Raw genomic sequence first — 27,356 nt, 5'->3', positions numbered from 1 at the left:
CTTCAGTAGATTATCTCTTTGACGTACATTAAAAGTGCTATCTTCAGTAGAAAGCTAATCTTTGACGTAGGGGAGAGTGGGGTAAGTTGAGCCACTTTTTACATTTACTTTCACTACGCTCAAATAAATAAAGCAGGACCCAAATGCAATGTTACAAATGAAACATGTGGGGTAAGTTGAGCCAGTCTCGGGGGGAAAGTTGAGCCACCATAGAAATGCACAGTATATGCCATAGCTGTGAAATTCAATTTTGCCTTTTTTTAATTGTTGTTTTCAGGTATTTATTTCGAAAAATAAATTAGTTTGATATAGAAGTAGTTTGCTAAATATTGCATATAAGTAATTTCTGACAAGATATTACTTTGAATACAAAAATTGGGGAAATTTCTGCAGGTTTTTCCTATGCTCAACTTGTCCCATGGCTTTTGGCTCAACTCACCCCATCTGACCCTTTTTGCCTCCCACCTGACTAAAACTTGTTACAGTTGTAAATAGTTTTCTAAAATAGTGTTCATATATCACATCCTCAATACCCAGAATGCTATCATTTTAGCCTTTTTCTTTCTGGGTGAATCATGAAAAAAATTGTTTTTTTCCAAAAGTTCAACAAAAGTGTGAAAAATGAACTTTCTAATGCAGCTTTCTTACCCTATGTGCAAGTGATTCCATATTACACTTGAGAAGCCTTTGTTATGTCATATACAAATAAGTGGAACTGCAAAGTAAGATAAGTTTTTAATTTTCTTTCTAGAGGGGGTGGCTCAACTTACCCCCTGGCTCAACTTAACCCCACTCTCCCCTACATTAAAAATGCTATCTTCAGTAGAAAGCTAATCTTTGACATGCATTAAAAATGCTATCTTCAGTAGAAAGCTAATCTTTGACGTACATTAAAAGTGCTATCTTCAGTAGAAAGCTAATCTTTGAAGTGCATTAAAAGTGCTATAAATCTTTGTACTAAAGGTGTTATCAGTAGAAAGCAAATCTTTGACGTGCATTAAAAGTGCTATCAGTTACTAAGCAAATCTGTGACGTGCATTTATTAACTAGTGCTATCTTCAGTAGAAAGCAAATCTTTGACGTGCATTAAAAGTTATTTCATCAATTCAGTAGACTGAAGCAAATCTTTGGTTGTATCAGTAATCACCCATGCTTACTAAAGACGGATCGCATCGTGTATGTAAAATCGCCCAACACTTTGAAAGAGGAGTGACTTCCGTAAACATTGATTTTCAGTTTTTTGTCTGAGATTTTTTACTATAATGGAATTCGAAGACGTAACTTAATTTCAATAACAAGTGTATTTATTCATTGTAGTCTACGCAAGGTGGGTTTTTCGACAAACTCTTTGATTAGTAATTTTTACTGTAGATTGAAAAATGAGTTCAAAATTCGGAAACCGAGACGTCAGGAATTTTAAGCTTACTCGAATTTCGATGTTGTTGACAAACATGTAAACTCAGAAAGTGTGTTACACAAAGTGCATTTGTTATGATTGATTACACAAGCTACACATGTAAGAACCTCCTGAATTCTGATCCATGTCTAGTCAAGATTAAGTTTTTGTTGATGAAATGAAATGATTGCGCAATAATTATAATTATACTGTAAAGTTGTTTTCTTTAAACTTCCGTGGTCGGGGTACGCGCTGGTAAATTGCGATCGCGTAAAAGTGACAAGGTCGCCTACTACGCGCCGAACAGACAACCAATGGGTCAACCGACTTGTTGTCAAGTGCATTGATCAGCCAATCAGCGTGATTGCTTATTTTTTCTGTGTGTACGCTCATAGACGCTTGGCGCACAGCTCGGACCACGGAAGTTTAAAGAAATTAACTTTAGGCCTATACACTTTCTTACAGACTGTCATGAGTTTGCAAGACAGGGTCTATAGTCATGATAGTGCACACCCAACTCTGGCTGTGCCTCTTTGAAATAAAGAGTAAAATACGCATGTTCGAAGAATGTAGGTAACCTAGGCAAACCTTAGTTAACACATTTACTAGTCAGCGAATTCGCCGAGACCGGGGCCCCAACACAATGCATATTTACATAGAAATTTGAATTTTTTTCGAGAATAGGTGGGTGAAGGAAACCTACATAAATATGTTTTCTATACTTCACTTGACCCAAATATATGATTTTTTATGGTGATAATCAAGTCGCACATGGAATTTTAGAGGGATTTTGATAGCAGTTCCATTAAAAAAAGCTGCTATCGCCATGAGACTAAGATCTAGAAACACCCCCGAAATGCCGTTTTAGGGAATTTTGCTAGCTGAATCTTTTTGATGAAAGTCAATCTTTGACAAGATGTAACTTTGCTACGGAAAGTGCTATGAAAAAAAGGTTTTCAGTTTTGGCTTAGTTTACTCAAGGGCTTTAATTTGATATATAAGCGATGCAATTTGATGTCAAATTTGAATTCACCTAGTATACCTAAAGAATGGATAGGTACCGGTACAATTTAAGGCGTGTGAAAGCCGAGTTACCGTCCCCTGCCCGGCCTTGTCACTTTTTGGAAACCAAAAATACCTGCGTCAAATTTTTGTCAGTTTTTGCCATTGTTGCCGGTTTAAACCAGGCAAAAACAGGTTTTTGCCACTTTTCCGGCAAAAACAGGTTTTTGCCAGCAAAACCGAACCCTTTGCAAAACAAAATGGCATATAGTCTCATGATAGAGCAGCTTTTCTTCTTCTTCATCTTCCTTGGTTGTGCACTGTGCAGTCCTCATATAGATGAGTATCAAACGCACTGCGAGGGTGGTCATGCGTGGTACAAGCATGACATAAACAAAACAAATTGTGCGCGAAATAAACAGGTGCGAGTAAAAACAGGTAGTAAGATGATTACTGCCAGCAGGCCCACAACGCAGTCTTGAATGCGTTGAGGGAACAGGATGCAGCTGGGACGGTTGACACGCTGTTCCAGTTATGGATAGTGCATGGAAAGTATGAGTTTGAGTAAGCTGTCGAACTGCACCACAGATATTGAAAGTGGGAACCATGGCCTCTGGTGTTTGAAGCTAGTGGAGTCATGTACTGGGACCACCTGATGTCGATGAGGTCAAACCAAATGCGATACATCATCTCTAGCCTGCTTTGGAGACGCCTTTTCTGTTTGGAACCGCTATTAAAATCCCTCTAAAATTCCATGTGCGATTATCTCATCACAACAATAAATGATATATTTGAGTCAAGTGAAGTATACATGTAGACAACATATTTATGGTGGTTTCCTTGACCTATCTTTTCTTTTAATTTTCTATGTAAAATATAATTGTGTTTGCTGTTTGGGCCAAAGTTTAGCTGACAGTTTATTACCAATGGCCACGCTAACAAGCAAATGTAAAACTTAGGTTTGCCTTTTACAATCATGCATACCTACATCATGGCCCTAGTTGTTCCTATGTCTGGCTCACACAGCAATATGCAATAAGAAGTACTTGGCAGTAAATGTATTATGTGCCATGCATCAAGCATCCACAAGCCTGAGTGGCTGAGTGCAGAAATAATAAAGAATTAGCTGAATGGTTGATTTAAAAACAACATTAACAAGGCAGTTGGCCCACAGGCATGACAGGTTATCAATTACTCGAGAACTCTAGCTTCAAATTTGCACACAAATCGGTGAGCAAATTCTTGGCTAAACTTCTCGAGCAAGTTATCACGTGATAGAAGGGTCATATACTCTTCCTCCTGTACAAGTGTACATGCCCAATGATCGTCATTGTGTATCCAGAACTCTGAACAATTAGGAACTTTTAAGGGGGTACTACCAGTGATCGAATTTAGGAAAAATAAATGGTTGTCCCACGGACAACCAGATTACAATTTCTGGTTGTCCTTCTCAGTTTTTGGTTGTCCGTAGGCCTACAAATGTGACTTTTGGCTAGATTTATGGTTGTCCGGTGGACAACCGAATCAGTATTTTTGGTTGTCCGGCGACTTTTTTAGTTGTCCCGGGCAACCGGACAACCAAAATTTCGAACGCTGGGTACTACACCCCTGGTCAATTTTGTGCCTATTTTTGCAGTTTTCTCAAAAATTATAGCACCTTGGTAACAAGTAAGATATGTATATTATAGGGGCAAGGACTACAACTACTGGTGGAGTTAAAATCAAAAATGAGGGAAAACCAATATTTGATCAATAAATCAATAACTACTTGCTTTGAGTTGCTGAATTTTCAGTACAGTAGTTGTAGTCATTGCCCCTATAATATACACACCGTATCTTATTTGTCACCAATGTGCTATAATTTTTGAGAAAAATGCAAAAATAGGCACAAAATTGACCAGGGGTGTAGTATCCCCTTAAGGGAAGGGGTATGAACGTTTGGACAGTATTTATTGTGGGACATTAGAGCACATCAGACATATCGAATTACATTCTGAATACGAAGAATGTCCTTCTGATATCAAATAATTTTGATTTTTTGAAATTCGCAATGTAATACACATTTTATGGCAAATCATTAAAAATTGATATTTTTGATATTTAACAGTACTCGAAGTAAACTTTATAAATCTGATGATTTATACTTAAAGTGTATGTAGGTGGGATGAAAAGCCGATGATCAATTGAAAATTTTGACCTTTCGTATTGAAGATATGGATTTTTTCCCCCATAACACCAAAAAAAAATCCCCCATTTGTATTTTAAGATTAGTAATTTTAATTACGGTACTCGTAGGTTCTCTACATGTACTACATGCCTCTTTTACATGTACATGTATGTATAGTAATTCTTTTCTCCCATTTTGATCATGTATAGGTGCTTTAATTATTCAAGATGCCAGCGCTAGTGGCTTTCAACCGCAAGTGGCGAGTAGGCAGTGATGACTTTGTCTTCCCAGGAGTAATTTCTGTCTTCATACGAATTGCCTGGTAAAGAAAAATAAAATAAACTTTTACTTTTTCTCTCCAATTTTTATATCTCACGTTTTCCACAAGTTTTGTCAATTTATCAAATAATATTTTGGTTAAAGTTCCTCGCTGCACAAAAAGTATGGTCAGTTGCAAAAATATTACATTTTTTTATTTTGATGTCCACCACTGTTAGTGCACCATCAATTGACAAAATCGCATTAATTACTCAATTATTTCTTGGAAAACAGCAACCACAAACGTGGGTCAGAAGTTGATTTTGATGCAAAGTTGCAATGTTATATGCATGCAGACATGAAAATCTGTATATCAAATGTGATGTTATTAAACTGCAAGAATTCTTCTGAAATTTTTGTTCATATTTAGTATTGTTTGTTTTCTTATAATTGAGAGAAAAGTCATAAATCAGAATATGTTCTAAAAGTAACCATTGTATAAGTTTTGAGTTTGTATTGGTCCAGTAATCCAGTAAAAATGTTTGAAAGAAAATCATGTATCTTTGACTGTTCATCATTGTCAATATCCCGTCTCTTTCAGGCTAGGAGCAGCAGCCATTGTGTATGGTACACAACGTAAGCTACTCAAATGCCCTGGCGGAGATGTGCTAGAGATCTATCATATTGGTCTGTTATCATGGCTTGTTATTACTATCCTACTTGAAAGTTATATGGTAAGGAATGTGTTGTAACAAGACAGAGCCTAAAATCATGCTAACCCAAAAGGGGTTTCCCAACATTTGACTGGAATTATTTTTTTCAACACCTGATGACTGGAATTATTCAAAATGAAAAAAAAAAATGGACATTTTTTCTTCATAATTAGTATTTGCAACTTACAAGTGCAGCAGTTTTGGAAACAAGACTGTTATTAAAAAAGAAAAGAAAAAGGATACCTTAAAAATTGTGTTCCGGATATTAATGGGAGTTACATTATACATTTGACTGGCAATGTTATATAAACTCAAGGTGTATAATTTAAAGCCTGGTAGTTAGGGCTCATATTGATATACATGTACCCTACCACGCTTTCACACAGAAAGAAGGCAGGATTCCCCTCGCTAAGTGCGAGCCTCAGGAAAGCTTGGTCATAAAACGGATAGATTATATGCATCAGTGATACACCCTGCCTTTTGAAGTGGTCTGGTGACAAGGATTATAATAAAAGTTTATCAAAGACTCACTGGCAATTTTATTGATTGTTGAACTAATTGAACTAATCGGCTCATCGCACAACCGAGGAAAGCGCGCTCCTAATTTAAGTGGCTAATTGCAGTGTTATAATCACACAGGATTTTAACAAAAGAAGGCTAGCACAGGAAAGCTGCAGGATGGCACACACCTTCCTGTGTAAGGGAATTTCAATATGAGCCCTTAAACAGCTCATCATGATGGAACCTTGAGGACGATGAGTTAGTGCATGTAGTATTTTGAACCCAAGCTGCTCTGAAAGAGCAAAATTTATGACACAAACATCCAGGCTCAGAATTCATATCTTTTCCTTCTTTATTTTGTAATTTTACCTTTGTTATAATAGGTACGAGTAAGTGCAAAAGGTTCCATTGCCAACGTGGAGCCACGGCGATACTTTCCAAAGCTGCTGTATCTCAGACTGTTCATCTTTATTCTGGAGATGGGATGGAGTGCTTTAGGAGCATACTGGGTGTTTCGTGAGATTGAGACAAACGATGAGATGGAGACGTGTGATGAGTCTGTTATTCTTTTGGTAGGTAATAAATAATGCAATATTTTGTGTGAATCAAGCACCAAAACCAATTCGTACAAATACAGAGCATGTGTAAAAATGTGTAGATTAACAAGATGCAAATGGTTGCAGGATTGTGCAATTAAGCATTCAGGCATTCAAAATCTAGTATTTGCTGTTGTTCATTTAGGGATTCAATCATATTTCACCGTTGTTCATCACCGTTTATCGCCGCGTCGTCTGCATAGTTTACTTCGTGAGGGCAGCTTTAGCTGCCCGAGCTAAGTAAACCATGCAGACGCTACCGGACGTGAGTTGTTAAACGGTGATGAACAACGTGAAACATGATTGAATCCTTTCAACAACGAAAAGAAGCTAAAGAACTTAGATCGGATAGGCCTAATTCACATGATTATTTCATGAGCAATGTCAGTTAATCATTGCCACTCAGCCTTACAAAAACTTCGGTGATTTCTCTGTTGATATCAGCAATAAAACTACAGAATAAAACGGCAATGTTTAGCCGCTACCTGAAAATACTGAATTCAACTTGTAAACTTGTATACGCACACAGGTTCCAGGTATGACGAATTTTACGCGCTCTCGCATAACACGTAGTCTCGCTCTCGCATTCGCGTATACGCTACAGTAAAAGTGTGGATTCATCACAGATTAACAACGGTTGGCTCCTGTACAAAGGTATAGGAAGAGTTGTTGAAATACATATAAAGTTAATGTAACTTTTAAATGCAAGTAGCAAACATGTCTACCAATTTACAGGTCCGTGCAACAGTTGTGTGCAGCTGGGTACTACTCCTACTGGTGCTGTTGGGTGGATTATTATTGCTGAGTCCTTGGAAGAAACCAGGACAAAGAGATACTCATCAAGATACTCATCAGGGGGATGTGGATGATGCCCTCATGAAGAGTACACAGCTTAGATGGGAAAGAAGGTGAGAATTAGAGAAGTAATAGGTGCTGTTGGATGGGTTATTAATGCTGCATGAGTCTTTGGAAGAAACCAGGACAAGAGGATATTCATTAGGGAGATGTGGGTGATACCGTCATGAAGAGTTCACAGATTAGGTGGGAAAGAATGTATGAATTATAGTAACAATGGTGCTGTAAATAAAGAAGTTAAAACCAAAAAACGGGCTATGTGGCACAGTAAAAAAGGCACCCACAAGCAAACTGTGTTTATTCTGTGTCTGATGGTTGCGCCATTCTCAAAAGAAATGAGGTTAGACCGGGATGGTGTACCATTACGGCGGGCGTTAAGTATTTCAAGTGCTCTGGAAACAAAAAAAGTTACCTTAAAGGCTTTGTGCATGAGGCCCTTGTGTTGGCTAAGAAATAAGTTGACAAAACAACAGCACAGATTGATATTAGATCATAGTATGTGCTTTGCTGACCGCAATAGCCAAAGACATACTATACAAGTAATTTAGAATACAGCCTCAGTATCCTAGTCAGCTTGCCTCTAGAATAACCATTACAACCTGCTCACTAAGTTTGGTAGGTGTAATTGGCAGTTAGGAGTAAGTTTGTCCAGGAGAATTTCAGGCTAGCCTAACTTTTCTACAAAAACAAGGATAATGACACTCTAGTGCCTTGACAAATGAGCTAACGTGACTGCCAAGTGCTCAGAGCATGAATAGGAAAGATTGATTACCCCATTTTGTAATATTATTATACCATGATTTATTTGGTGCTTATATTTGTTGTTATTTTTGCCAGATGTAAATGGCTCTGCTGTTGTGTTGGGAGTGATGAGAACACACAGGCTGCCTACACAGATATTGCTAACCTATTGGCATCACTCTTTTATGTAAGTATTCAAACTTTTGAAGCTGTAATGTAAGTTGTTAGACTTTTTTAGACACTGAGTTTTAAGATGAATGAAATTGGTAATGTTACGATACTTTGTTCAACTCGTAATAGGTTATTAAGTTTTTGTTGGTGTGCACAACATAAGTCCCAACATCTGTAAAGTGTGCTGAGGCTTGTGGATCAATATCTAGGCATTGTGCCTGTGCGTAGCACACTATAAATCACTGTGCTTTTTTTTCTTATGTGTAAATTCACAAAGTGCATGCCAGTCAATGAGTAGCGCATCATTCAAAGTAATAGGGAAGGTGCTATGCATCACACTGTGTGTGACTGTGGGGATACTTTATACCATATAACAGGGGTGTGAGAGTTCCACCTTACAGATGATTTCCTCTTTTTTTGTTGCCAAAATTTATGTATTTTCTTTTATTTTCAGCTCATATTTGGTGTTTTATACTGATTTTATGGTGTTTTTTCGTGTTTTTTTTAAATTTTTAATTTTTGGTCTGTGGCCTCTCACGCCCCTGATATATGCAACTCTAACATGGTTTAGTGCAACTCATCAACACAATAAATAGTAGTGGGATGGTAGGGTGGTACCCTACCCTACCACCCTTTCAGATTAAGAAATCTTTAAAGTTCATTTTTGAGAAAACTGCCATGTTTCATGGTCACACATGAAGGGCTATTTAGAACCAGAACTGGTTATGTTCACTTACTGGGTACTGGTTCTGGTTTCTTTACTCCAAGAAAGCAGAGTTCCCACATGAGGTTGTGGCAATTTTGCTCACCATTTAATCTGAACCTGGACATGGTCTCTGTGCCAGAGGTGTCTACATCTATTTTAACATTGTGTCAAGGTGAACTGAATTACATGTAGAAAAGCAATGTTTTAGTTCTGATTTCTGATATATTTCTGAATGAAGTTTTAAACAGCGAAGTATTAATTTTTGGACATAGCCAGTTTTGGTTTTAAGCCCTCCATATGATATAATGAGCACAAATTTGTGGCATAATTTGCAGGGTTTAGACGTGGTCATATCAGACATCGCAGCAGGTTTAATTCTCCTAAGATCAGAGCAGCAGCAGCAGTGTGCAAGTATTACAAGTAGTGCAGCAAGCACCCCTGGTCACCAAGCACCAACAGCGCCACCGTGTCTTCGTAAGCCAACAGAGCCAGCTTCCTCTCATGTAGCCGATGCTGCGCATTTCCTGAAATATGCGGGCAGCGCGTACGGATACCTGTTTTACTTGTTTGAGAACTTATGCTGTGGGAGTTGTAAGCTGTGTGGCTTTTACAGGTGAGAGATTGGACATTCTTTCCCCATACATCAGGTAACCAACAATAATTGACAAAAAATGTCAACTTCTTAGGGTAAAAACATTAATATGTACACAGGAAGGTTGAATTTAAATTGAAGCATTAAAATAAGTGACCAGTTTTCCGTGTTAAAATGTTCAAAATAGCCTCCAAAGTCAATATTTAGGGGGGATAAGTCCAAAATCTAATTTTTGTTGGGGGTAAGGCTACATTTTTTAAATCCCCCCACCTCGCAAAAAAACTAATCGTGGCTGTGGGCCTGCCATACATATTTTTCTTCGTATGAAATCTCAAACTGAATCTAAAAAATTTGGAGTCCATAATAATATATAGTGTGTCTCGTCTCAAGTTGAGAACATAGCCATGTTGGATTTTGCAGTGGCAGATTCAAATTTGAGTGTTTATACGGTTGCGTCACCACTTTTACATGTTATACGCCCGCGGCATTAGGGTAGCACACACAATTCGAATCCAACATGACGTTCAACTTGAGATAAAACAGACTGTATCCCTCTCAGTTGCTTCTCTATTTTCTCACTATTTCTCCTTCACCAGTTCTCTCACTTTTGCCCCTCCTTACACCCACTCTGGCTCTCTTTCTCTTATTTCCACTCTCTTCACTCTCTCTCTCTCTCTCTCTCCATGATACATGTACAGAATTGTGTTTCAAATGTATTTCCACCCATTATTTGGATGTTAGTCACATACTTAGGCAATAGAAACAAATTAGTTTGATCTTTCGATCGACCATCGATGCTTGGTCGATCCTTATTATTTATGAAATCAATTAATTTACTATTGTGATAAAATAGTAATCTGTATCTGTAGTGATATTGGCCAATATAAATATAGCGTTAATTCTGATTAATTAGTTGGTAATTCATTAATAACAAGTATCGAAGCAGCATCGACGGTCAATCCAAAGATCAAACTTATTTGTTCCTGGTCCCTTACTGAGATAAGGAAAAGAGACAGAAGAACAAGAACAAAATATTCAGAAAATTTCAGTACCAACAGACAACGGACAATCCGCTGTCAGTAGTTAAAGTATCCTCCTAAACTAACAAAATGTTTAGCTCTACTTAAAATAACAGTTATACAAAACAGCTCAAACCAATTTAAATGCTAAATTTGTTTTTATTTTGTGCGTTTATTTAACATGCTATCAGGATACGACCATTGTAAGTATGACATACCCTAGCTAGATTGGTTCTTGATGGAAAATAATGTTTCACTTTAAACATTGTTGATGGTCATTGACCAAATTCTTTGTAGAAATAGTAGTGGTGCCCACTGCCCAGTGATAAAAATGCCAATGATGATGTATTGTGTTTTTGTGAAATGTACAGGTTTATGGGTTTTGATAGATTTAGACTTGGTATTTCAAGTGCCCTCCCCTACCCTCTAGTTGGTACACATTTTTGTGACACTAATATCAAAATGTGTAGTTGAATAGCTGTTGTTTGTTTGGGAGAAATCAATCCAAACTCTTTTCAAGATTCTTGACATTCTTGAAGAAGTTCCATAGTTTTGTAGAAATTTAACATTTTGAAATTTAACTGAATAAAAATTTAATATGATCTGACAATTTCATATTAATTCATAAAATTGTGTATAAATGTGCCTTGCCTTGAGTGGTGGGTGAACCTCTGAGTCAGTTGTTGATAGATCTGGACTGACAGTCCCAGGTACCCCTATGGCCTTTTAAACAATGACTAGTTTTCCTAATTGGCTATTTGCCTTCTTAATAACAACATTTTCCAGTTAAGGTCATTCATCTGTGACACACTGGCCTTCCAGTCATAGCTATTGCTCCATTCTGGCTATCACTTGCTGGATCTTGCCTACTTTTTGAATGTAATCTTTTTTGTGGGGAGACAGGTCCGATATACCCTTGGGCAATACTTTAGTGGAAGCCTGACAAGAGCTTTGTAGGTGATGTTCTGTGTTTCTTTGGTACATTATGTAAGATGTCTACCGATAAATGTCATTATTATGTTTTCAGGGTTATTAGGAGTTAAGAAAACCTAATAATGATAATATTGGATGGCTTATTTCGCATGATACCATAACATATCGGATTCCTCATACAAATATCGAACTCGCCGTTGGCTCGTCCGATATTTTTATGACTCATCCGATATGTTATGGTATCATGCTCAGCCATCCAATATTATATCAAACTCTTATGAATCTGGAAAAAAAGCTGTCTTCATTGATTTAAAATTGTATGTTTGCCATTTATTATTTAGGAAGGTTTCCCACTGCAACTACAACTATAAAACAAGTGTTTTTAATCCTTCATTTTCAGATGTTGTGGTGGCTGTCGTGGTGGCAAGTTAGATCGTCATGACAACTGCTGTGAATGCAACATGGCTGTCATTAAAAAAGTCAACAAGTTGGATAAAGAGGATGTTGTGTATTTTAGCTATCATAATAGGGTGAGTAATACCAGAGTTGTATTTTCATTTTCAAGTTACTGATGTAGGAAATTTAGAGAATAAACGATATGAAGTTTTGTTTTTGCCATCCTTGACCATGTCATAGACGATAGGCAGGTCCAATATCGCAGGCAGTATCCACTATGATAAACTGTCATCTATCACATGGCAGAGAAAAGTAAAACAAATATTTATATCGTTTATTCTCATCTCATTCTTAAGTCGGTTAAATATTATTTTAATAATTAAATACTATTTTATTTAGCTAAAATTAAACTATCATAAAAACTCCCCTTATTCTGAAATGAATGAAACTTGTTTAAAAAAAAGGAAGGTACTACGATCTTGATCGCGTATAACACTCTACCATGCACTACATAAACACACTTCGAAAAGTGTGTTCCGGGACGATTCAGCTGATGCTGTCTACCGTGTGATAGGAACCAATGAAATTCAGTGCTTACAAGCCACTAACTAGGAATTGGAAATATGTGTTGAGCCAGTTCATGTTTGGAAAGTTAAATCATGAATCATGAGTCGTAACTTGTTTGGATGAGTTTCAGAATGATTTATGTATTTTTTTCTTACAAGCTTAAATTCTAATTTTTATGTTTCTTTTCAGATTTACGAGATTCCATTTTTCGTGGCAATTGATGATCACACCAAATCAGTTGTTGTGTCAATAAGGGGAACATTGTCATTCAAGGTATGTTAACATTGCAGACATCATTGACTCTTCTAATAGCCCATTCACACTATACAATTTCCCATGCTTGCAGACAACCCCATAGCACTGTGCAAAGACTGTTTGGTATGATTTGGAGATTTGCAATAGCCCACTCACACTTTATAATTTTCCATTATCCGCAAAGAAAACAAAACATTAGTTGGCTATATCTGTGGAGTCTTATCTATTTTTATGACCTATGAACTGTCAAGGTTACATACTCTATAGGGTCATTGAACTTATTCTTGGATAAGATGTCTTTTCCCATAGCAAATTATACATTGTTTGTATTCATCATAATCATTTGTTAAGATGAATTATTTGATACTATTGTTACTCAGTTTGTTAGCATTTTGAAAATTTGACCTATGACATTATTATCGTACCCTTTGACCTATATTTGCCTCATTAATTAGATATCTTGGAGATACATGACCATCGATTTTCAAATTTAATCCCCTGTGTTATGATCTCAATAACTCAATTTGCCCAAGGTACCCAGCCGGTTTTGAATCCACATATGCTCCTCTAATACTGTAAGCAGAATGTTATAAGTGTGCAATTTCACGATTATACTGGATCTTCAATGATCTCTATCCTCAACTATTTACCTGTTCCAAAAACACAAATCTACATGAGTAATAAACCCAATGGTTATCTTGTTTGCCAGGATGCCTTAACAGATGCTGTAGCAGAAGCAGAGAAGATAGAGGTCGAAGGTCAAGAAATGTATGCACATAAAGGAATTTTGCAGTCTGCAAGATATATTAAACGGACATTAGAAGAAAACCAAGTGTTGGAGAAAGCTTTTCACAAAGTGCCTGTAAGTATGAAAAATTGGCAAAGATCAAAGTTGGAGGGTTCAATGAAACCGGCAGTTCCTTCTTTTTTGCAGATCTAGATTTCAGTATGTTCAGGAGGTTTGTAATTCTCTTCAAGCATTGTTCCATACACATGGGAAATTATGAGTATGTTTACTGTGTGTTACAATGGCTTATAATTGGTGGAAATTATTTGAATTGTGATACTGCGCGTCAACAAAGTCTTAACTTGCGCTTGCGTAAATCAATATAAGCATGCACCAGTCATGCATTACAACATTAGTGAAAAACATGAATGGGCTCAATAATGAAGCTTAAAAGGGCATTTTGTGATCCATAGCCTCATCCCCCCGCATTTCTCTAAAAAAGTTGAGATTTTTATACCACTGGAATCATGTTGCTATATAATGTTTATTTTCAAAAAGATTTTTTGCAGATTACTTTGTTTAGCAAAAGTATCAATTTGAATTTCGTTCTGGTGTACCAGAACGTAATACAACAGAGTGGCCTATGGAGCAGTGTAATACACATATATCATACATAACTCGCAAACGCAAACTCGGAATCAACTGAAATTTTGGGAATAAGCTTTTTTCATGGATATCTATTGAAAAATGTCATAAAAAGAGGATGCTATCATGATCATGAAATTCTCCTTTAAGTACTCAGAAATCAACATTTACTGCAAAACGTTCACCTCACAGAAGCTTGCAACTACCAAAATATCTATAGGTGACAATATTGGCTTATACAGCAAGTAGTTGAAATTCGCCACTTGCACGGTTCCGCCATTATGCACTATATGCGGGGAGAGCCTCGAACTGGCAGCATACATGAAAGGAAGAATTACGTAACCTTACACAGAATGTTATATGACTGGTTCAATTCCCATTCATGTATGCTGCCAGTTCGAGGCTCTCCCCAATACATAGTGCATAATGGCGGAACCGCAAGTGGCTTAATAGGCTATGTGAAATGGACTATCAATTGAGCACAGTGCTTTTTATAGTCCACTTGGCTTCCTCGAGAGAGTGACATCAGTACTGTGACATCAGTACTGTGCGTGTACAGATGTACCGCCTTTGATCAGGTGTATAAACAGATACATTCTTCGAGTCAGTCTGTTCGATGCGCACTGGAGCATACACTGACATCACGTATAAAGAAGTCAAATGGACTATAGTAGGAAAATATCACTGAACCTTTGCATGTTTATAATGACATTGCAACTTTTATTTTGTTTTCTTTTTACAGGATTATAAGCTAGTTATCGTTGGCCACAGTCTTGGTGCTGGGGCAGCAGCTTTGTTATCTGTATTAATGCATTCCAAATGGCCCAAATTAAAATGCTATGCATTTGCACCTCCAGGAGGACTAATAAGGTAAGGGAATTAGATTATATTTCTCCTCTTCTCTGTTCATGATGGGGATTGTAGCAAATTTATTGTGACATTGTCAATTGTTCAGAAATTAAACTTTCATGTGTTGTAATGTATTATTTTAGTAAAATGAGAATTATCAAATTATGAAAGTAATGAAATGACTCATGATGTAATTGATGCATTGCTGGACCATTATATTCTTGAAATGACTTCTGGTTAGACAAAAAAAAGCTTTGTATCAAAGCTCGCGCGCGCATTTGTAAAATCGAGAGATTTGGAAAAAAAGTAATGCGGGATTTTTTTTTTATTTAAAAATAAATTAATTTTTTAGTTTTTCCAGAAAAATTCGGCGAAAATCTGATTTTTTCCTCCAAATACCATGAAAAAAGTCGGGAATAAAAAAAAAAAAAAAAAAAAATCGCATTTTGCATTTGTTTTCAAACCACTTGTGAGCTTTGAGACAAACCATTATTTTTTTTTTTGCCTTATTAGTTATTGCATCAATATTAGTAATAATAGGCAGCATTTGAAATAAGCCGTATCGCAGTGCAAATTGCAATACCACATTGTACTGACTTTATGTGTTGATTGTCTGAGATTGCACTTCAAGTTGCTCTGCGTTAGATAAAATTGCACCACAACTTTCAATAGGGTGCAAAAGTGTACCCCATGGTAAAAAAAATTAATTAGAAGACTGGTAATAGGTAATGCAGGAAGCAGGTGGTGGCCACATTGCATTCTCTAAATTCAGTAAATTTTCATCGTCAACCGTGTAATTGAATGGGATTATTTTGAAATTTTAAAACGCTTGAAATATCACAAACAAATAGGCCTATGTTGATAAATAATATAAATGCAAGCTTAAACCGTTGGGGTTCGATAATGAACCCCACAAAACTAACCGACTATATTGGAAAATGCCATATGGCCGGGCGGTTTCACAAGTTGCCGGCTCGATCATGTCATCCGCCGCCTGGCAGGAAGAGAAAGAAAAACAAGAAATGATCACAGAAATAAAGCTAGTATGAAGAAAGTAAGAGTTCAAGCAAGAGGAATGAGTCAAAAGAGTGTAGGAATCATAGAAATACGGAGAGTGTCATCATCAGGCATTTTTTTCTCGCAATGTTTTGTTGTAGGCCTATATATTATTCATTATATTAATTCTTTCAATGTTTTTCTTTCAGCCATGAGGGGGTCTTATTCACTTCATCTTTTGTACTCTCAGTTTTATATGGTGAAGATCTTGTTCCAAGGTAAATTGTTATAACAGATTCAGGCTACCGGGCGATCATGCATATCACGCTATGCATGACTGGCAGATGATTGACCAGCAGCCTGGATCTGTTGGAAAAACATCCCACGATGGGTTGAATCTGCTATAAACAAGATGGATATGTAATTAAACAAGCTGTAGACCCTTACATAAAGAATGGAGAGGTATTCCACTGTAATAGATTCTGTATTACATTTAAAATGGAGTGTTGGGTTAAAGGTTAAAGAGACCTCAACCATTGTCCGAAATAGGTTACAGAATTGAGTATTTGTGTAACCTTTACTTTGTATGTAAACTTCCTATTTGTCTTTGACCCTTGAACATGTTTAAAACAAAACTGCAGATAGGTTACTTAGGAGTTTATGCTTTAAACATGTTCAGGGGCCAAAGACACATAGGATTTTCTTGCCCATGGATGACTCTTTTTAGCCTCAAACCTAACCAATGGATAACATGTCTTGTGTGCAAAAACCGTGATTCTGCTTGTCTACATAGAATCTCCATCACATAAGTTGCCCATTTTACAGAGAAGAATTGAATTAATAGAGTCAATGTTTTAAAACTGCATGAAATAAATTTCCTGAAATAATGAAAATTTACATCTTGAAAATATCCACATTTGCAATTTGTATCAATTTCTCATCACGCATGTGTCGTTTCTTTTTCTTTGATACATAGACTTGGATTAGGCACCTTGGAAACAATAAAAGAACAGTTACTAGATGTTGTAAGACGAAGCAATACACCAAAGGTAAACATTCTTATATATAGACAAATCTCATTCCACACATTCCTACACCTCAATGGCAGCAATTGATGGGGGGCATCCAAACTGAAATGTGAAATGATGCAGGCTTTGCGGGGATTTTAAACTGTGTTCCATCACCCGTGTGACAAAAGGATGCTGAAAGTTTACAATGCAATACTATATAAAATTGATTTTGAAGCAGCACTTTTCCACCCAATTGGGCAGTTACAACACCAGTTTGGTGCGGATGGCTCCCAGTAATGGCGGAATGAATTCTGACCATCATTTGGCTCGTCGGATTAGTGTATACAATGTAGACTACAACTAGTGGGTTGTGAGCTCAAAACCATCTAGAACTAGATTTGTCGCATGACATAAATTTGACATGTTTCAGCAAGTGGGGAAAGATCTAGAACTGTGAGACATAAATACAACAAGATTTGCTCAAACAAATTTACTTCTCAATAAAATTGAGTGAGTGATTTATGGGATATGCAAGATATCACATTGAGGTAAAGTAGCTTCCATAAGGGGACAAACCACAAGGTCGATGAAGCTGTCAAACCCCCTCCTATCTTCTTAAGAAACTAGTTTTGTTCATAGGACTTCATCAATCTTTTGGTCTGTCCCCCAAGTGTTCTAACACAATTACCCTACCGGGTCACCCCAGTGTGTCACTTACAACAATTATTGACATGTATCACAAAACTAAACACCCTTGTTTTTCATTTCTCCTGACAGCATCAAATTTTAGCTGGAGCCTGTAGGCGTGCATGTTGTTGTGTACCTGATAGGCTTCCAGTCCATGTACCAGAAGACCGATACACAGTACGAGATCATATTGAGAGCAGTGATACCAGCTCAACGGAATTAGTCAACAAAAATGATCCTGTGACGCAGGATCGCACCAGTTACACTGATGAAAGAATAGATATAGAAGGGGTAAGTATCATAGCACTTAATGGGTTAAAATGATGTGCATTGACACTATCACTGTAAGTGTGCAAAGTACGCTACCAGATGTTGACCCTCCAGATCAGCAGTTAGGTCTGGGCCATTCCAGGGGGTGTAGACGGATAGGGTGCTATACCATTTTTCACCCTGACGAGGTAGTGATGTCAGTGTGCATTGGGCTATTCCATTTAAAATCCACACTCCCCCTGTGAAAGATTTAGCTATAATCTTCCACAGAGGGAGTATGCGTAACAAATAGAATAGACAGTTGGGTATCTTTCATTTTAAATACTCACTCCAGTTGTGGAAGATATAGGTAAAGCCATAATACAGAGGGAGTATGGGTTTTAAAATGATTAACCCTGACCAATTACATTTTGAAAAACATACTCCCCCCATGGAAGATATTTCGAAAATCTTCCACAGGGGTAGTGTGGATTTCAACTGGAATAGCTCATTTCATTCGGCGCAGCTTCAAATAGCTAGCGTTCGCTCAAAGCGCTGGCATATGCACATACACGCTTAAAGACGCCATGTAGATAGATGCGCGAGCGAAACAGCTGCATCGACACGTTGACATCACTGCCACATCAAGGTGTAAAATGGTATAATCACTGGTAGTAATTGTGCAAACATTACCAGATTTTTCCTCCCAGATCAAATGTTGCTAACAAGGGAGCAGCGTGGCACACTGGTTAAGGTCTTTGCCTTTGGTGCGAGAGGTCCCGGGTTCAATTCCCCGCAGGACCAAAATAAAATCTTATCCGCTCTCCCTGTGGCTCATCTAGTAAAGGCGGGGCAGATGACCCATCAGGGTACTAAGCCCGATTGTTGGCTACATTTGACTCCTGTAAAAATTCCCGACCAGCTATCTACGGCGACCAACTTCGTTCACCAGGTCACTCGTGCCTGGCCGAAGTTCCGTCAGCGTTATCTCCTAGATTTCAGCTGTTAATGCCTAGATATGCTCGACATAAAAAAAAATTGCAATCAGGTCTTGGGTCATTCCAGGGGTTGTGGACGGACAGGGTGCTAGCCCCCTGCCAAATGTGCAAATTTGTCCAAACTCTAGACACTAACAGCCAATTTTAACATCTCAGTCTTGAGGTGTTTGACCATTTGCCAATTATGTAACACTAGCAATATGTAACACATAGGAATGGACTATTTCAGTTAAAACCGATACATCTCCTTTGGAAGATATGACCTTAATCTCCCACACAGGTGTAAATTTCAAAGGGAGTCACCCATTCAGGTAATCCCATATGAAATTCATACTCCCTGTGTGGTGATGTTTTCCATATAGTGGGTGTGTATGGATTTCAACCGGAATACCCAATCTGTGTGGTATACCCAATCTATGTGGAGTCATGCTGTAATGATGACCTGGATCAGTTAAATTTTAATGTCAAATTTTAATTTGCATTTACCTTGTATTTTGTGTACCCAGACTGAGAGAAATCTTCAAGAGGTAACAAGACAGTTATATCCACCAGGCCATATCTTATGGGTAGTAGAGTCAGATGTCATAGAAAGGTATTGTATGAGTAACAAAGAATGTGCAATCAAATATTTTAACCAAGAATACTGTGTCCTTTAGCATGGTACTTACAGCCATATTGTAGCATTTCCATACAAAATAGATTAGTATTTCTTTTCCATAAAATGTTAACTTTGATTGTCAGATATGTCCCCTTTTTATTTTGAGCTGAACAACTGAGGTAAAGCAAAGAAAATTGGAATTTATTACCAGCCCAGATGTCGCCAATGCGTGTCACTCCATCAGTTGTGCTACATTATGATCCTTTGATGTGTGTATTGATTGTCCCGCACATTGTATGTACTGTGTTATGAACATCGTGTACATGTTTGACTAATATTTCCATCGTAATAATTAAACAACGGTTCCTGCGTTTTATTCAAAATCTCGGATTTTGACAAAGCTACAGCACCTAGAGTCTTGATTTTTGCAGGGTATGTTAGTTTAATAAAATACCATATAGTCGTGTAAAAAATACAATTTTGAAAAATATTAACTGCTAAATTGTTGGTCTAAAGTATACAAACGTATACATATTTAGAATGGCAAAAACTTGATGAATCCACCTGTGCGGTCATATTTGGGCAAAAATGCTCAGTTTTGGAGAAAATATAAAAGTTGTGTGTTAAGGGTTGACGAGGTATTGTTGGTCGAAACAACCTAAAAATCGATTTTCATTATCTAGATCAATATATTATTGAAAATTAACACCTTGATGCTTTGCAAAAGTTCATTCTATAAATCGTATACTTTGCAAACTTGCTTAATTTATTGTTGTTAATGAGTTATGTACGTTTTACAAAAGTGTTGTTGTTTCAGACCTCTTTACAACGTAACTCAAGAACCGAAGCACCTATAAAAGTATATCTGTGATATTTTAATTCTTCTACACGCTCGTATGAATTAAGCAATGCAGTTTTTGCCAAAGCTCGCTAGTATTCGTAGGATGCTGTGAACTACCAAATCACAACAGTTTAAAATAATTAATAACCTTAACAGTAAAATAAGTTTGTGAATTTAAAATGGAACAGTTCAAAATTGGCATGAAAATCAATCACTTAAAAATTTTGACTTTACCTGTCTATTATTGTTAATCCATTCCAGTGGGTGCTGCCGTGGCGGTGAACCAATCTATCAAATCAAGTGGGCTAGCTGCCGCGAGTTCAGCCAAATTCTCATCGGACCACGCATGGTCGCCGATCACCTCCCCGGTAAGCTTCAGCGTGCACTAGATCAACTAACAGAAAACATGCCGCAGGTAGGCGGGCCCGGCCATGAAACGATGAATCCTCACGCATGACAGTGCATCCCAAAGTGTCCTCCGATGTATTCATATATATTACAAGATGTTCTGCAGCCTCCTGGGTGTCAGAGTGTGATGAAAAAGATGCGTAGTCTTGGAGGAGGCTTTGGGTGGTTTGTAAGAAATTGGCGTAAAGATGCCTAATAATTTGTACGGGATAACAGTTTGGTCCTCTAATGCTATAAGGAGCCCACTGGCACTGATAGTATTCCAATATACTGATAGAAGTACCGTATTCATTCCAATAAGCGCCCAGGGCGCTTAACAAAGTCATTATGGGTGGGCGCTTATTTTTTACATGGTTTACCCAATTTTTTTCTAACAGGCGTTTATTAGAGACAAATTTACATACGTTATAAAAGGGTCCTGACTCCTGAGACGTTCCAGTAGCTTTTCTGATGCAGAAAATATATTGCATGTTTACACAGGACTTCTAATCCCCCAGCTATTTCACTGTATCGACGTCTATCCGTCACTTCAACATTAATGGTACCCTTTAGCAAATTGAAAATACCCTGGGTGGGCGCTTATTGGGGCATGGGCGCTTATTGGAACGAATACGGTACCCATATTTCTTGGGTGCACAAAATAAAGAGCCAAAAGTGTCATTTGGGTTGCTGATATCATTATATGACCAAACTAAATGTTATACCTAAATCGTCGGTCGCAACACATAGTGGCGTAGAGTGAGTTTCCAAATTTTCCGTTTCACATAGTGGCGTATAGGTTTAGAGCTAGCTATTATCCAATAATAGTTCTTCCTTGTTAACTAGTAAAGATACAGCTTAATAGTTTGAACCTTAAACTTCAATTTCAAATGGAATCGGGCCACTGAGAGATAACAGTGGAGGAGTATTCACTCCTTTACTAGTAGCATATCCTTCAAAAATGTTTTGCTCGGAGCCGTATTTTGTCCTTCACGTACGCCACTATGTGTTGCGGCCGACGAAATGATCTGGTTTCACCAAGGTACTGATATATATTGTAAGCCTTAATAGCAACTCAAAATAAGATTTATGAATGGTTCAGACGTAAATGCAATTTTTCAGTCCACAGTGACCTCTAGGCAGGGATGTACTTATACAAACAGCTAACCAGACAGCTATTGGCTGGTACGTTTGTTGTTGGGCTGGTCAAATTGTGACCATGTACTTGTACATCAGCCCACCAGCCTATGGCTGGTAACTTTGTTGTTGGACTGGTCAAATTGTGACCTCTAGGCAGTGATGTACTTGTACATCAGCCCTACTTTGTTGGTGGCCTTGTGAAATTGAACAATTACATGCCTGTCTTGGTGATAGCAATTTAACCTGGCCATATGAAGATGAAGGATCCTGTCAAGTTGGTTGCCTTTATTTAGTGGTTGACTGGCTATGCGGGCTCACACACACCCACACAAAAGTACACCCTGCTTCTCAGTGATGTTCGTGAAGCTTAGTTCTGATAATATACTGATTAATAAGACAACTGATATGATTGAAAGACGAAATAATGCTTCAAATTATCCAATGGTTTCAATTTAGAAGCACGACGGCCATTGTATAATCAGACATGCTTTGTGGGCATGTTTCTGTTGTGGTATCTGCTGGTCAACAGTAAATGCTGTACAGCTTACAGCAATAAAAGTACTTTCAATTTTATACATTTTTTTATCTGGTTACAATCTTGCCTATTATAAGAATATGCTGTACTTTGCCTGGTTACTAAGTGTGTAATAGAAACTGTATGTAAATGAGCAGTAATATTTTATATTTTGATTGCATGTGTGATTGTATTGATTGCGGTGCTTTTGAAAGAGTTTGGGTGTGAAGATTCGATTCAGGGCTTTTAATTATTTTTGGAAGCACATGTAACACATGAACGTGTTATAGAGTTTCCACCATTTATAAAATAAACCAATCAAAAATGACTAAAACATTAAAAACTTTCATGTTTGTGAAGTAAACTTAGTGTTCCATTAATTCATCAAATTACCAAATATTCTTTGTTGATGCAACTGATGTGATGTGCTGAAACAAGTACTTAATATATTTTATAAGTATGTGTTGTATATATTTAAATGGAAATTGAGACATGTAATTTACATGAGAGTTTTATAAATGTAGAAATATGATATAATTTGCCCAATTGTACACAGATCTGTAATCATACCACCTGTTCTAAATATTATGTAATATATCGAGGTTTGAGAACCAGAAAGCCTTTTAAAGTAACTCACAGTGGTTACGACTTTCTGGTTCTTAACCGTCGATGTGTATAAGTAGATTTAAAAAACATATAGACTTTGTTTATTTTTAGTCAACATTGAAACAACAAATGTAATCGATGTTAGGTCATATTAACCATGAAAACTTTAAGTGCAAGAATATGAATGCTAATTAGTCACTGCATGTCACATTAGTCAAATTTAAATAGAACCCAATACATTATTAACAGAGCCTGATGTACCTGTATTAACATATTTCATACCAAGTATTTGAGTGTTAAAAATGTGAATATAACTACTTGTTATTATTACAATTACATGCATCATAAAATTATATTTTGGACTGATAGTCCATTATGATAATAATATTTTGCTGTAAACCTTTGACAAGCACATAATGTGATGTTGCAAATTTGGAGCTAGCAATGCGTCCAGCCAAGATTTATTCATACATTTCCATTTTGTAACAGCAGATCGCCTCAGCATCCAATCAGAGACAAGTGTGTTTCAACACAGTAAATATGCGATTCGCCAAAGTTTACAGGAAAGATTATAATGTACTGCCATACTACTTGCATTTAGGTACTCGCTTCAACTCATATATAATTTAAGTGCAATGTAAAAAAATGTAAACAATACTACAACATTACATGCTGATGGCATCTAATATTGTTTTTTTGTTTTTTTAATGACAATCACCTTCCAGTATTGGAAATTCAATATTGTGAGAAATAAGAAACCTTAACCAAAAACAACCTAGCCAGAATTTGGAAACAGTAAAAATTATTATCTTCCTCTGGAGAGAACTTCCACTGCTATTGGGGTTCAAAAGCAAGAATATACCAAGACCGGGTGACTTTGTAAGAGAGATAATTTAAATCTGAGACATAAATAAATAAAAATTGTATTATACCTGGTACCAAATCACCTTAGAACAACTTCCACTTTTTAGCAAAAATAAAAAGTAGATTGTGTCACTGAGATGCTTCCACTATGAAATAACAGATATATCAAACTATAATTCACCCTACAACTCAATTCAAGAATTAACATAAAATATGAGATGTCTTATTCTAATATTATGTATGGTATGACACCAGGTACAAGTACCTATGTGTAAATTCTTTTCCCTGGCAAATACAAACAATATAGTCGTCAGTTGATGATTAATTGTTTATGCATGTTATATTACTCACTAGCTGATTTTATTTCAAAATGTTTGAATAGATGGATAAAGGTAAATCCCTCATGTAAAATTTGAGAAAGCAAAGTATGTGAAACAGTGAATCCAGAGAATCTTGTTTTTCCAAACAAAATTTAGAAATATTCAATCTACTGCCTTCTCCAATTAAAAAAACCAGAGGGCATCCTTTGATGTACTCCCTCATTTAGCCTAGGCCAAAAAAAAAGATTGTTTGCTTGTCCTCCACTGACCGACCCTAATCTGGAAAAAAAATTTTTTTGTTTTACTGTACAAATGAACCCTAATTTTGGAAATTCCAGAAAGTTTTTTTTTCTTTCAACATTTTTGACATCCAGAAAAGTTTATTTTTACAGTTTCTACATACTTCTAAACTGTTTTAAAAACATGAATGAGTGGTAACCAGTAGAGAAATATCTCAATTCACAACTATTTGGGCTATTTATTAAGCTATTTAAAGGCATACAGTCATGTTTTGGCTATGACCTTTAAATTTTTTTTTTTTTAAATCCCGACCGACCGACCCAAGACAAAGTCTGAAAAAGTTGTGGAGGACAAGCAAACAATCTTTTCTCTTGCCTAATTGTGCTGCTTGTTACTATTTCTTTCAATAGGTCACTATACTTTTGGATTACTATACTTTTGGATTCCAATTGAAGCTGTTCATAAGCTGTAGTGTGTCTCATCTCAAGTTGAGACTAACGCCATGTTGGATTTCACAGTGGCAGATTTGAACCAGTGCGGTTACACGGTTGAGTTGAGAGCTTATGGACAAATCTCTCTTCTATTATGTGTATACACACCACAGGATTAGGTAAGCCACATGATTCAAATCTGCAACTGTGAAATCCAACATGGCCTTACTCTCAACTTGAGACAGATGACAGTTTGTGCTTCTTTGTGCATAATTGTCCATGCACTCGCCGTTATGTGAGGTTTAGGTAGTGGTGGATGGGGAGTGCTATACTGGGAATTTCAATTGAATGATCACAGCCTGACTATTTTTTGTGCGATGTACGCCAGCATGTGCGACTGCGTGCTTAACGCGGAAGTAAATCCAACCATGCCAACACATTCATTATTGGTTAATATTGTATCCAAGGTTCGCATTGTAGTTTGAAATATGCGATATATGATCGTGGTTGGATTGTGTACAGCTGTTGAAAGCTGTGTTCATTCAATTGAAATTCCCAGTATAGGTGGTTATCATGCACAGATTGTGGTTGCTATAGAACGAGTAGACCTTTGACTCACTTGTACACATGGGTTGAAATGTTCTGTCTATGACAACGACATAGTAAACATCTCAAAAAAAGTAACTAACCCCCCTTAAATAATGGCCATTATTCAAAAACGGGTGATTGTATTACAAATCTGTAAAATGTGTTGAAAGCAGAATTTATTTCTGCACATTTTGACACCTCATATGCATCAATTGACTAAATATTGACGTCACAGCGTACATTTAAATCAATGTAACCCAAGATTTGAAAGTTGCAGTAAATTGTATTGATTTTGAATTCAGTGTAATGGAAGGAAATCTGTGTAATGATATCTGAGTGTTTTTGTATTGTTAAAATTTGTATGTAAGTGCAAGTTTCAAATCTGGACCTCACTACATTAAATTGACCGGTGATTTATTGTTTTCTAAGCTATCGTATCAAATGAGGTGTCAAAATGCGCAGATATAAATTCTGTTTCCAACGCATTTTACAGATTTGTAATACAATAGCCCCTTTTTGAATAATGGCCATTATTTAAGGGGGGTTAGTTACTTTTTGGAGATGTTTACTTTGCAATCATCTCTTACCTAAACTTGTTGCTCTCAATTCTGTATGGGAGGATGCATAGCAGCAACATAACTTCCAACAACAAGCAAACAGTTTTTTTTTTTTCATATTTGTACATGGCACTTGACTCAAATCAGTACTCATATTTAGAAAAAGCATCACTTTTTGTGCACAAAATTGAGGCATGTGTGCTTTTGTTAGTTTTGAGGCATGTGTGCTTTGTGTATGTTTTGTGAACCTTTCCCTGTTTACGATAGAAGATCAGTATTGCCATTAACTTGTGGTTTTAACAGATGAAACCTCTTTAATAAACATGACTGTTCAAAAATATTCAAACTTGCCATGCAGAAATCTCAACTTAAAACAAAATTTAACAGATTTCTGCTCATCTGATTGATTCATTCATTTTTGTTGGATAATTAGAAATGTCAATAGACAGAACATTGCTGATGCACACTACAAAATGAATTTCAATCACTGTGGTTACCAGCAGAGATGAAAAAAAATGTTGCATCTGTTGACATCGGGTCAATCGGCACGGCAGCCAAAAAGGTGATATCAGATGCAACATCTCTTTTCTGCCGGTGACTTGCACCATCGTAAATTAAACTTGGTTTAAGGTGGTACTACACCCCTTTATAAATTTGTGACTATTTTGCATTTTTCTCGAAAAATAATAACACACTGGTAACAAAAGATACCGTATATTATAGGGGCAAGGAATCTAGTTACTACAGTGGAATTTCAGTGACTCATGACAAGCGGTACGTTATTTATGATAAGAGGTACCGCTAGAATGTACTTCATTTCTTAACATATATAATGAACCACTTGTCTTGAATCACTGAAATTTCAGTGAAGTAATTGGATTCCTTGCCCCTATAATATACGTTAACTTTTGTTACCATTTGAGAAAAATGCAAAATTAGCCACAAATTTATCAGGGGGTATAGTACCACCTTAACTTTGCCCCTCATAATCCTATGACAGTGAGTGAGGAAATTGATACCCAATATACTAATTATTAAATTGCTGATCTGGAGGCTCAAAGTTTGTTTTTAATACACCCAGCAATGAATGTATTATCAATTAAATTATGATTGTGTGTGTAAGTGTTGTGTATATTTTTGTAATTTATTTACCAGATGTGAAGAAATATTTATAGATTTTTTTAAAATTGTATATTATGCACAATAAGTTGAAATTGAATGCATAATAAAAAGAGTATTGA

General features: G+C 36.7%; 1 protein-coding gene across 1 annotated transcript; it reads left to right on the top strand.

Moving 5' to 3' along the window:
- The first annotated feature begins 1,202 nt into the window (after positions 1–1,202).
- On the top strand, positions 1,203–27,356 carry LOC140150743 (diacylglycerol lipase-beta-like). Its single transcript, XM_072172842.1, has 16 exons — positions 1,203–1,327; positions 4,775–4,887; positions 5,425–5,557; positions 6,421–6,609; positions 7,369–7,541; positions 8,326–8,416; positions 9,442–9,719; positions 12,051–12,180; positions 12,803–12,886; positions 13,578–13,730; positions 14,983–15,110; positions 16,295–16,363; positions 17,062–17,134; positions 17,873–18,073; positions 19,536–19,621; positions 20,730–27,356. Exons 2-16 carry the CDS (start codon positions 4,793–4,795, stop codon positions 20,923–20,925), a joined length of 2,079 nt encoding a protein of 692 aa, XP_072028943.1. The 5' UTR covers positions 1,203–1,327; positions 4,775–4,792; the 3' UTR covers positions 20,926–27,356.

This window comes from Amphiura filiformis, chromosome 4, assembly GCF_039555335.1.
Source record: "Amphiura filiformis chromosome 4, Afil_fr2py, whole genome shotgun sequence".
In the NCBI taxonomy this organism is placed as follows: Eukaryota; Metazoa; Echinodermata; class Ophiuroidea; order Amphilepidida; family Amphiuridae; genus Amphiura; species Amphiura filiformis.
This window is presented reverse-complemented; position numbering and strand designations above follow the sequence as displayed.

Coding starts and splice junctions, on each gene's coding strand:
- LOC140150743 (XM_072172842.1), top strand. CDS start 4,793: ATGCCAGCGCTAGTGGCTTTCAACCGCAAGTGGCGAGTAGGCAGTGAT. Junction 4,888..5,424: donor GTCTTCATACGAATTGCCTG/GTAAAGAAAAAT, acceptor CGTCTCTTTCAG/GCTAGGAGCAGCAGCCATTG. Junction 17,135..17,872: donor GACGAAGCAATACACCAAAG/GTAAACATTCTT, acceptor TTCTCCTGACAG/CATCAAATTTTAGCTGGAGC.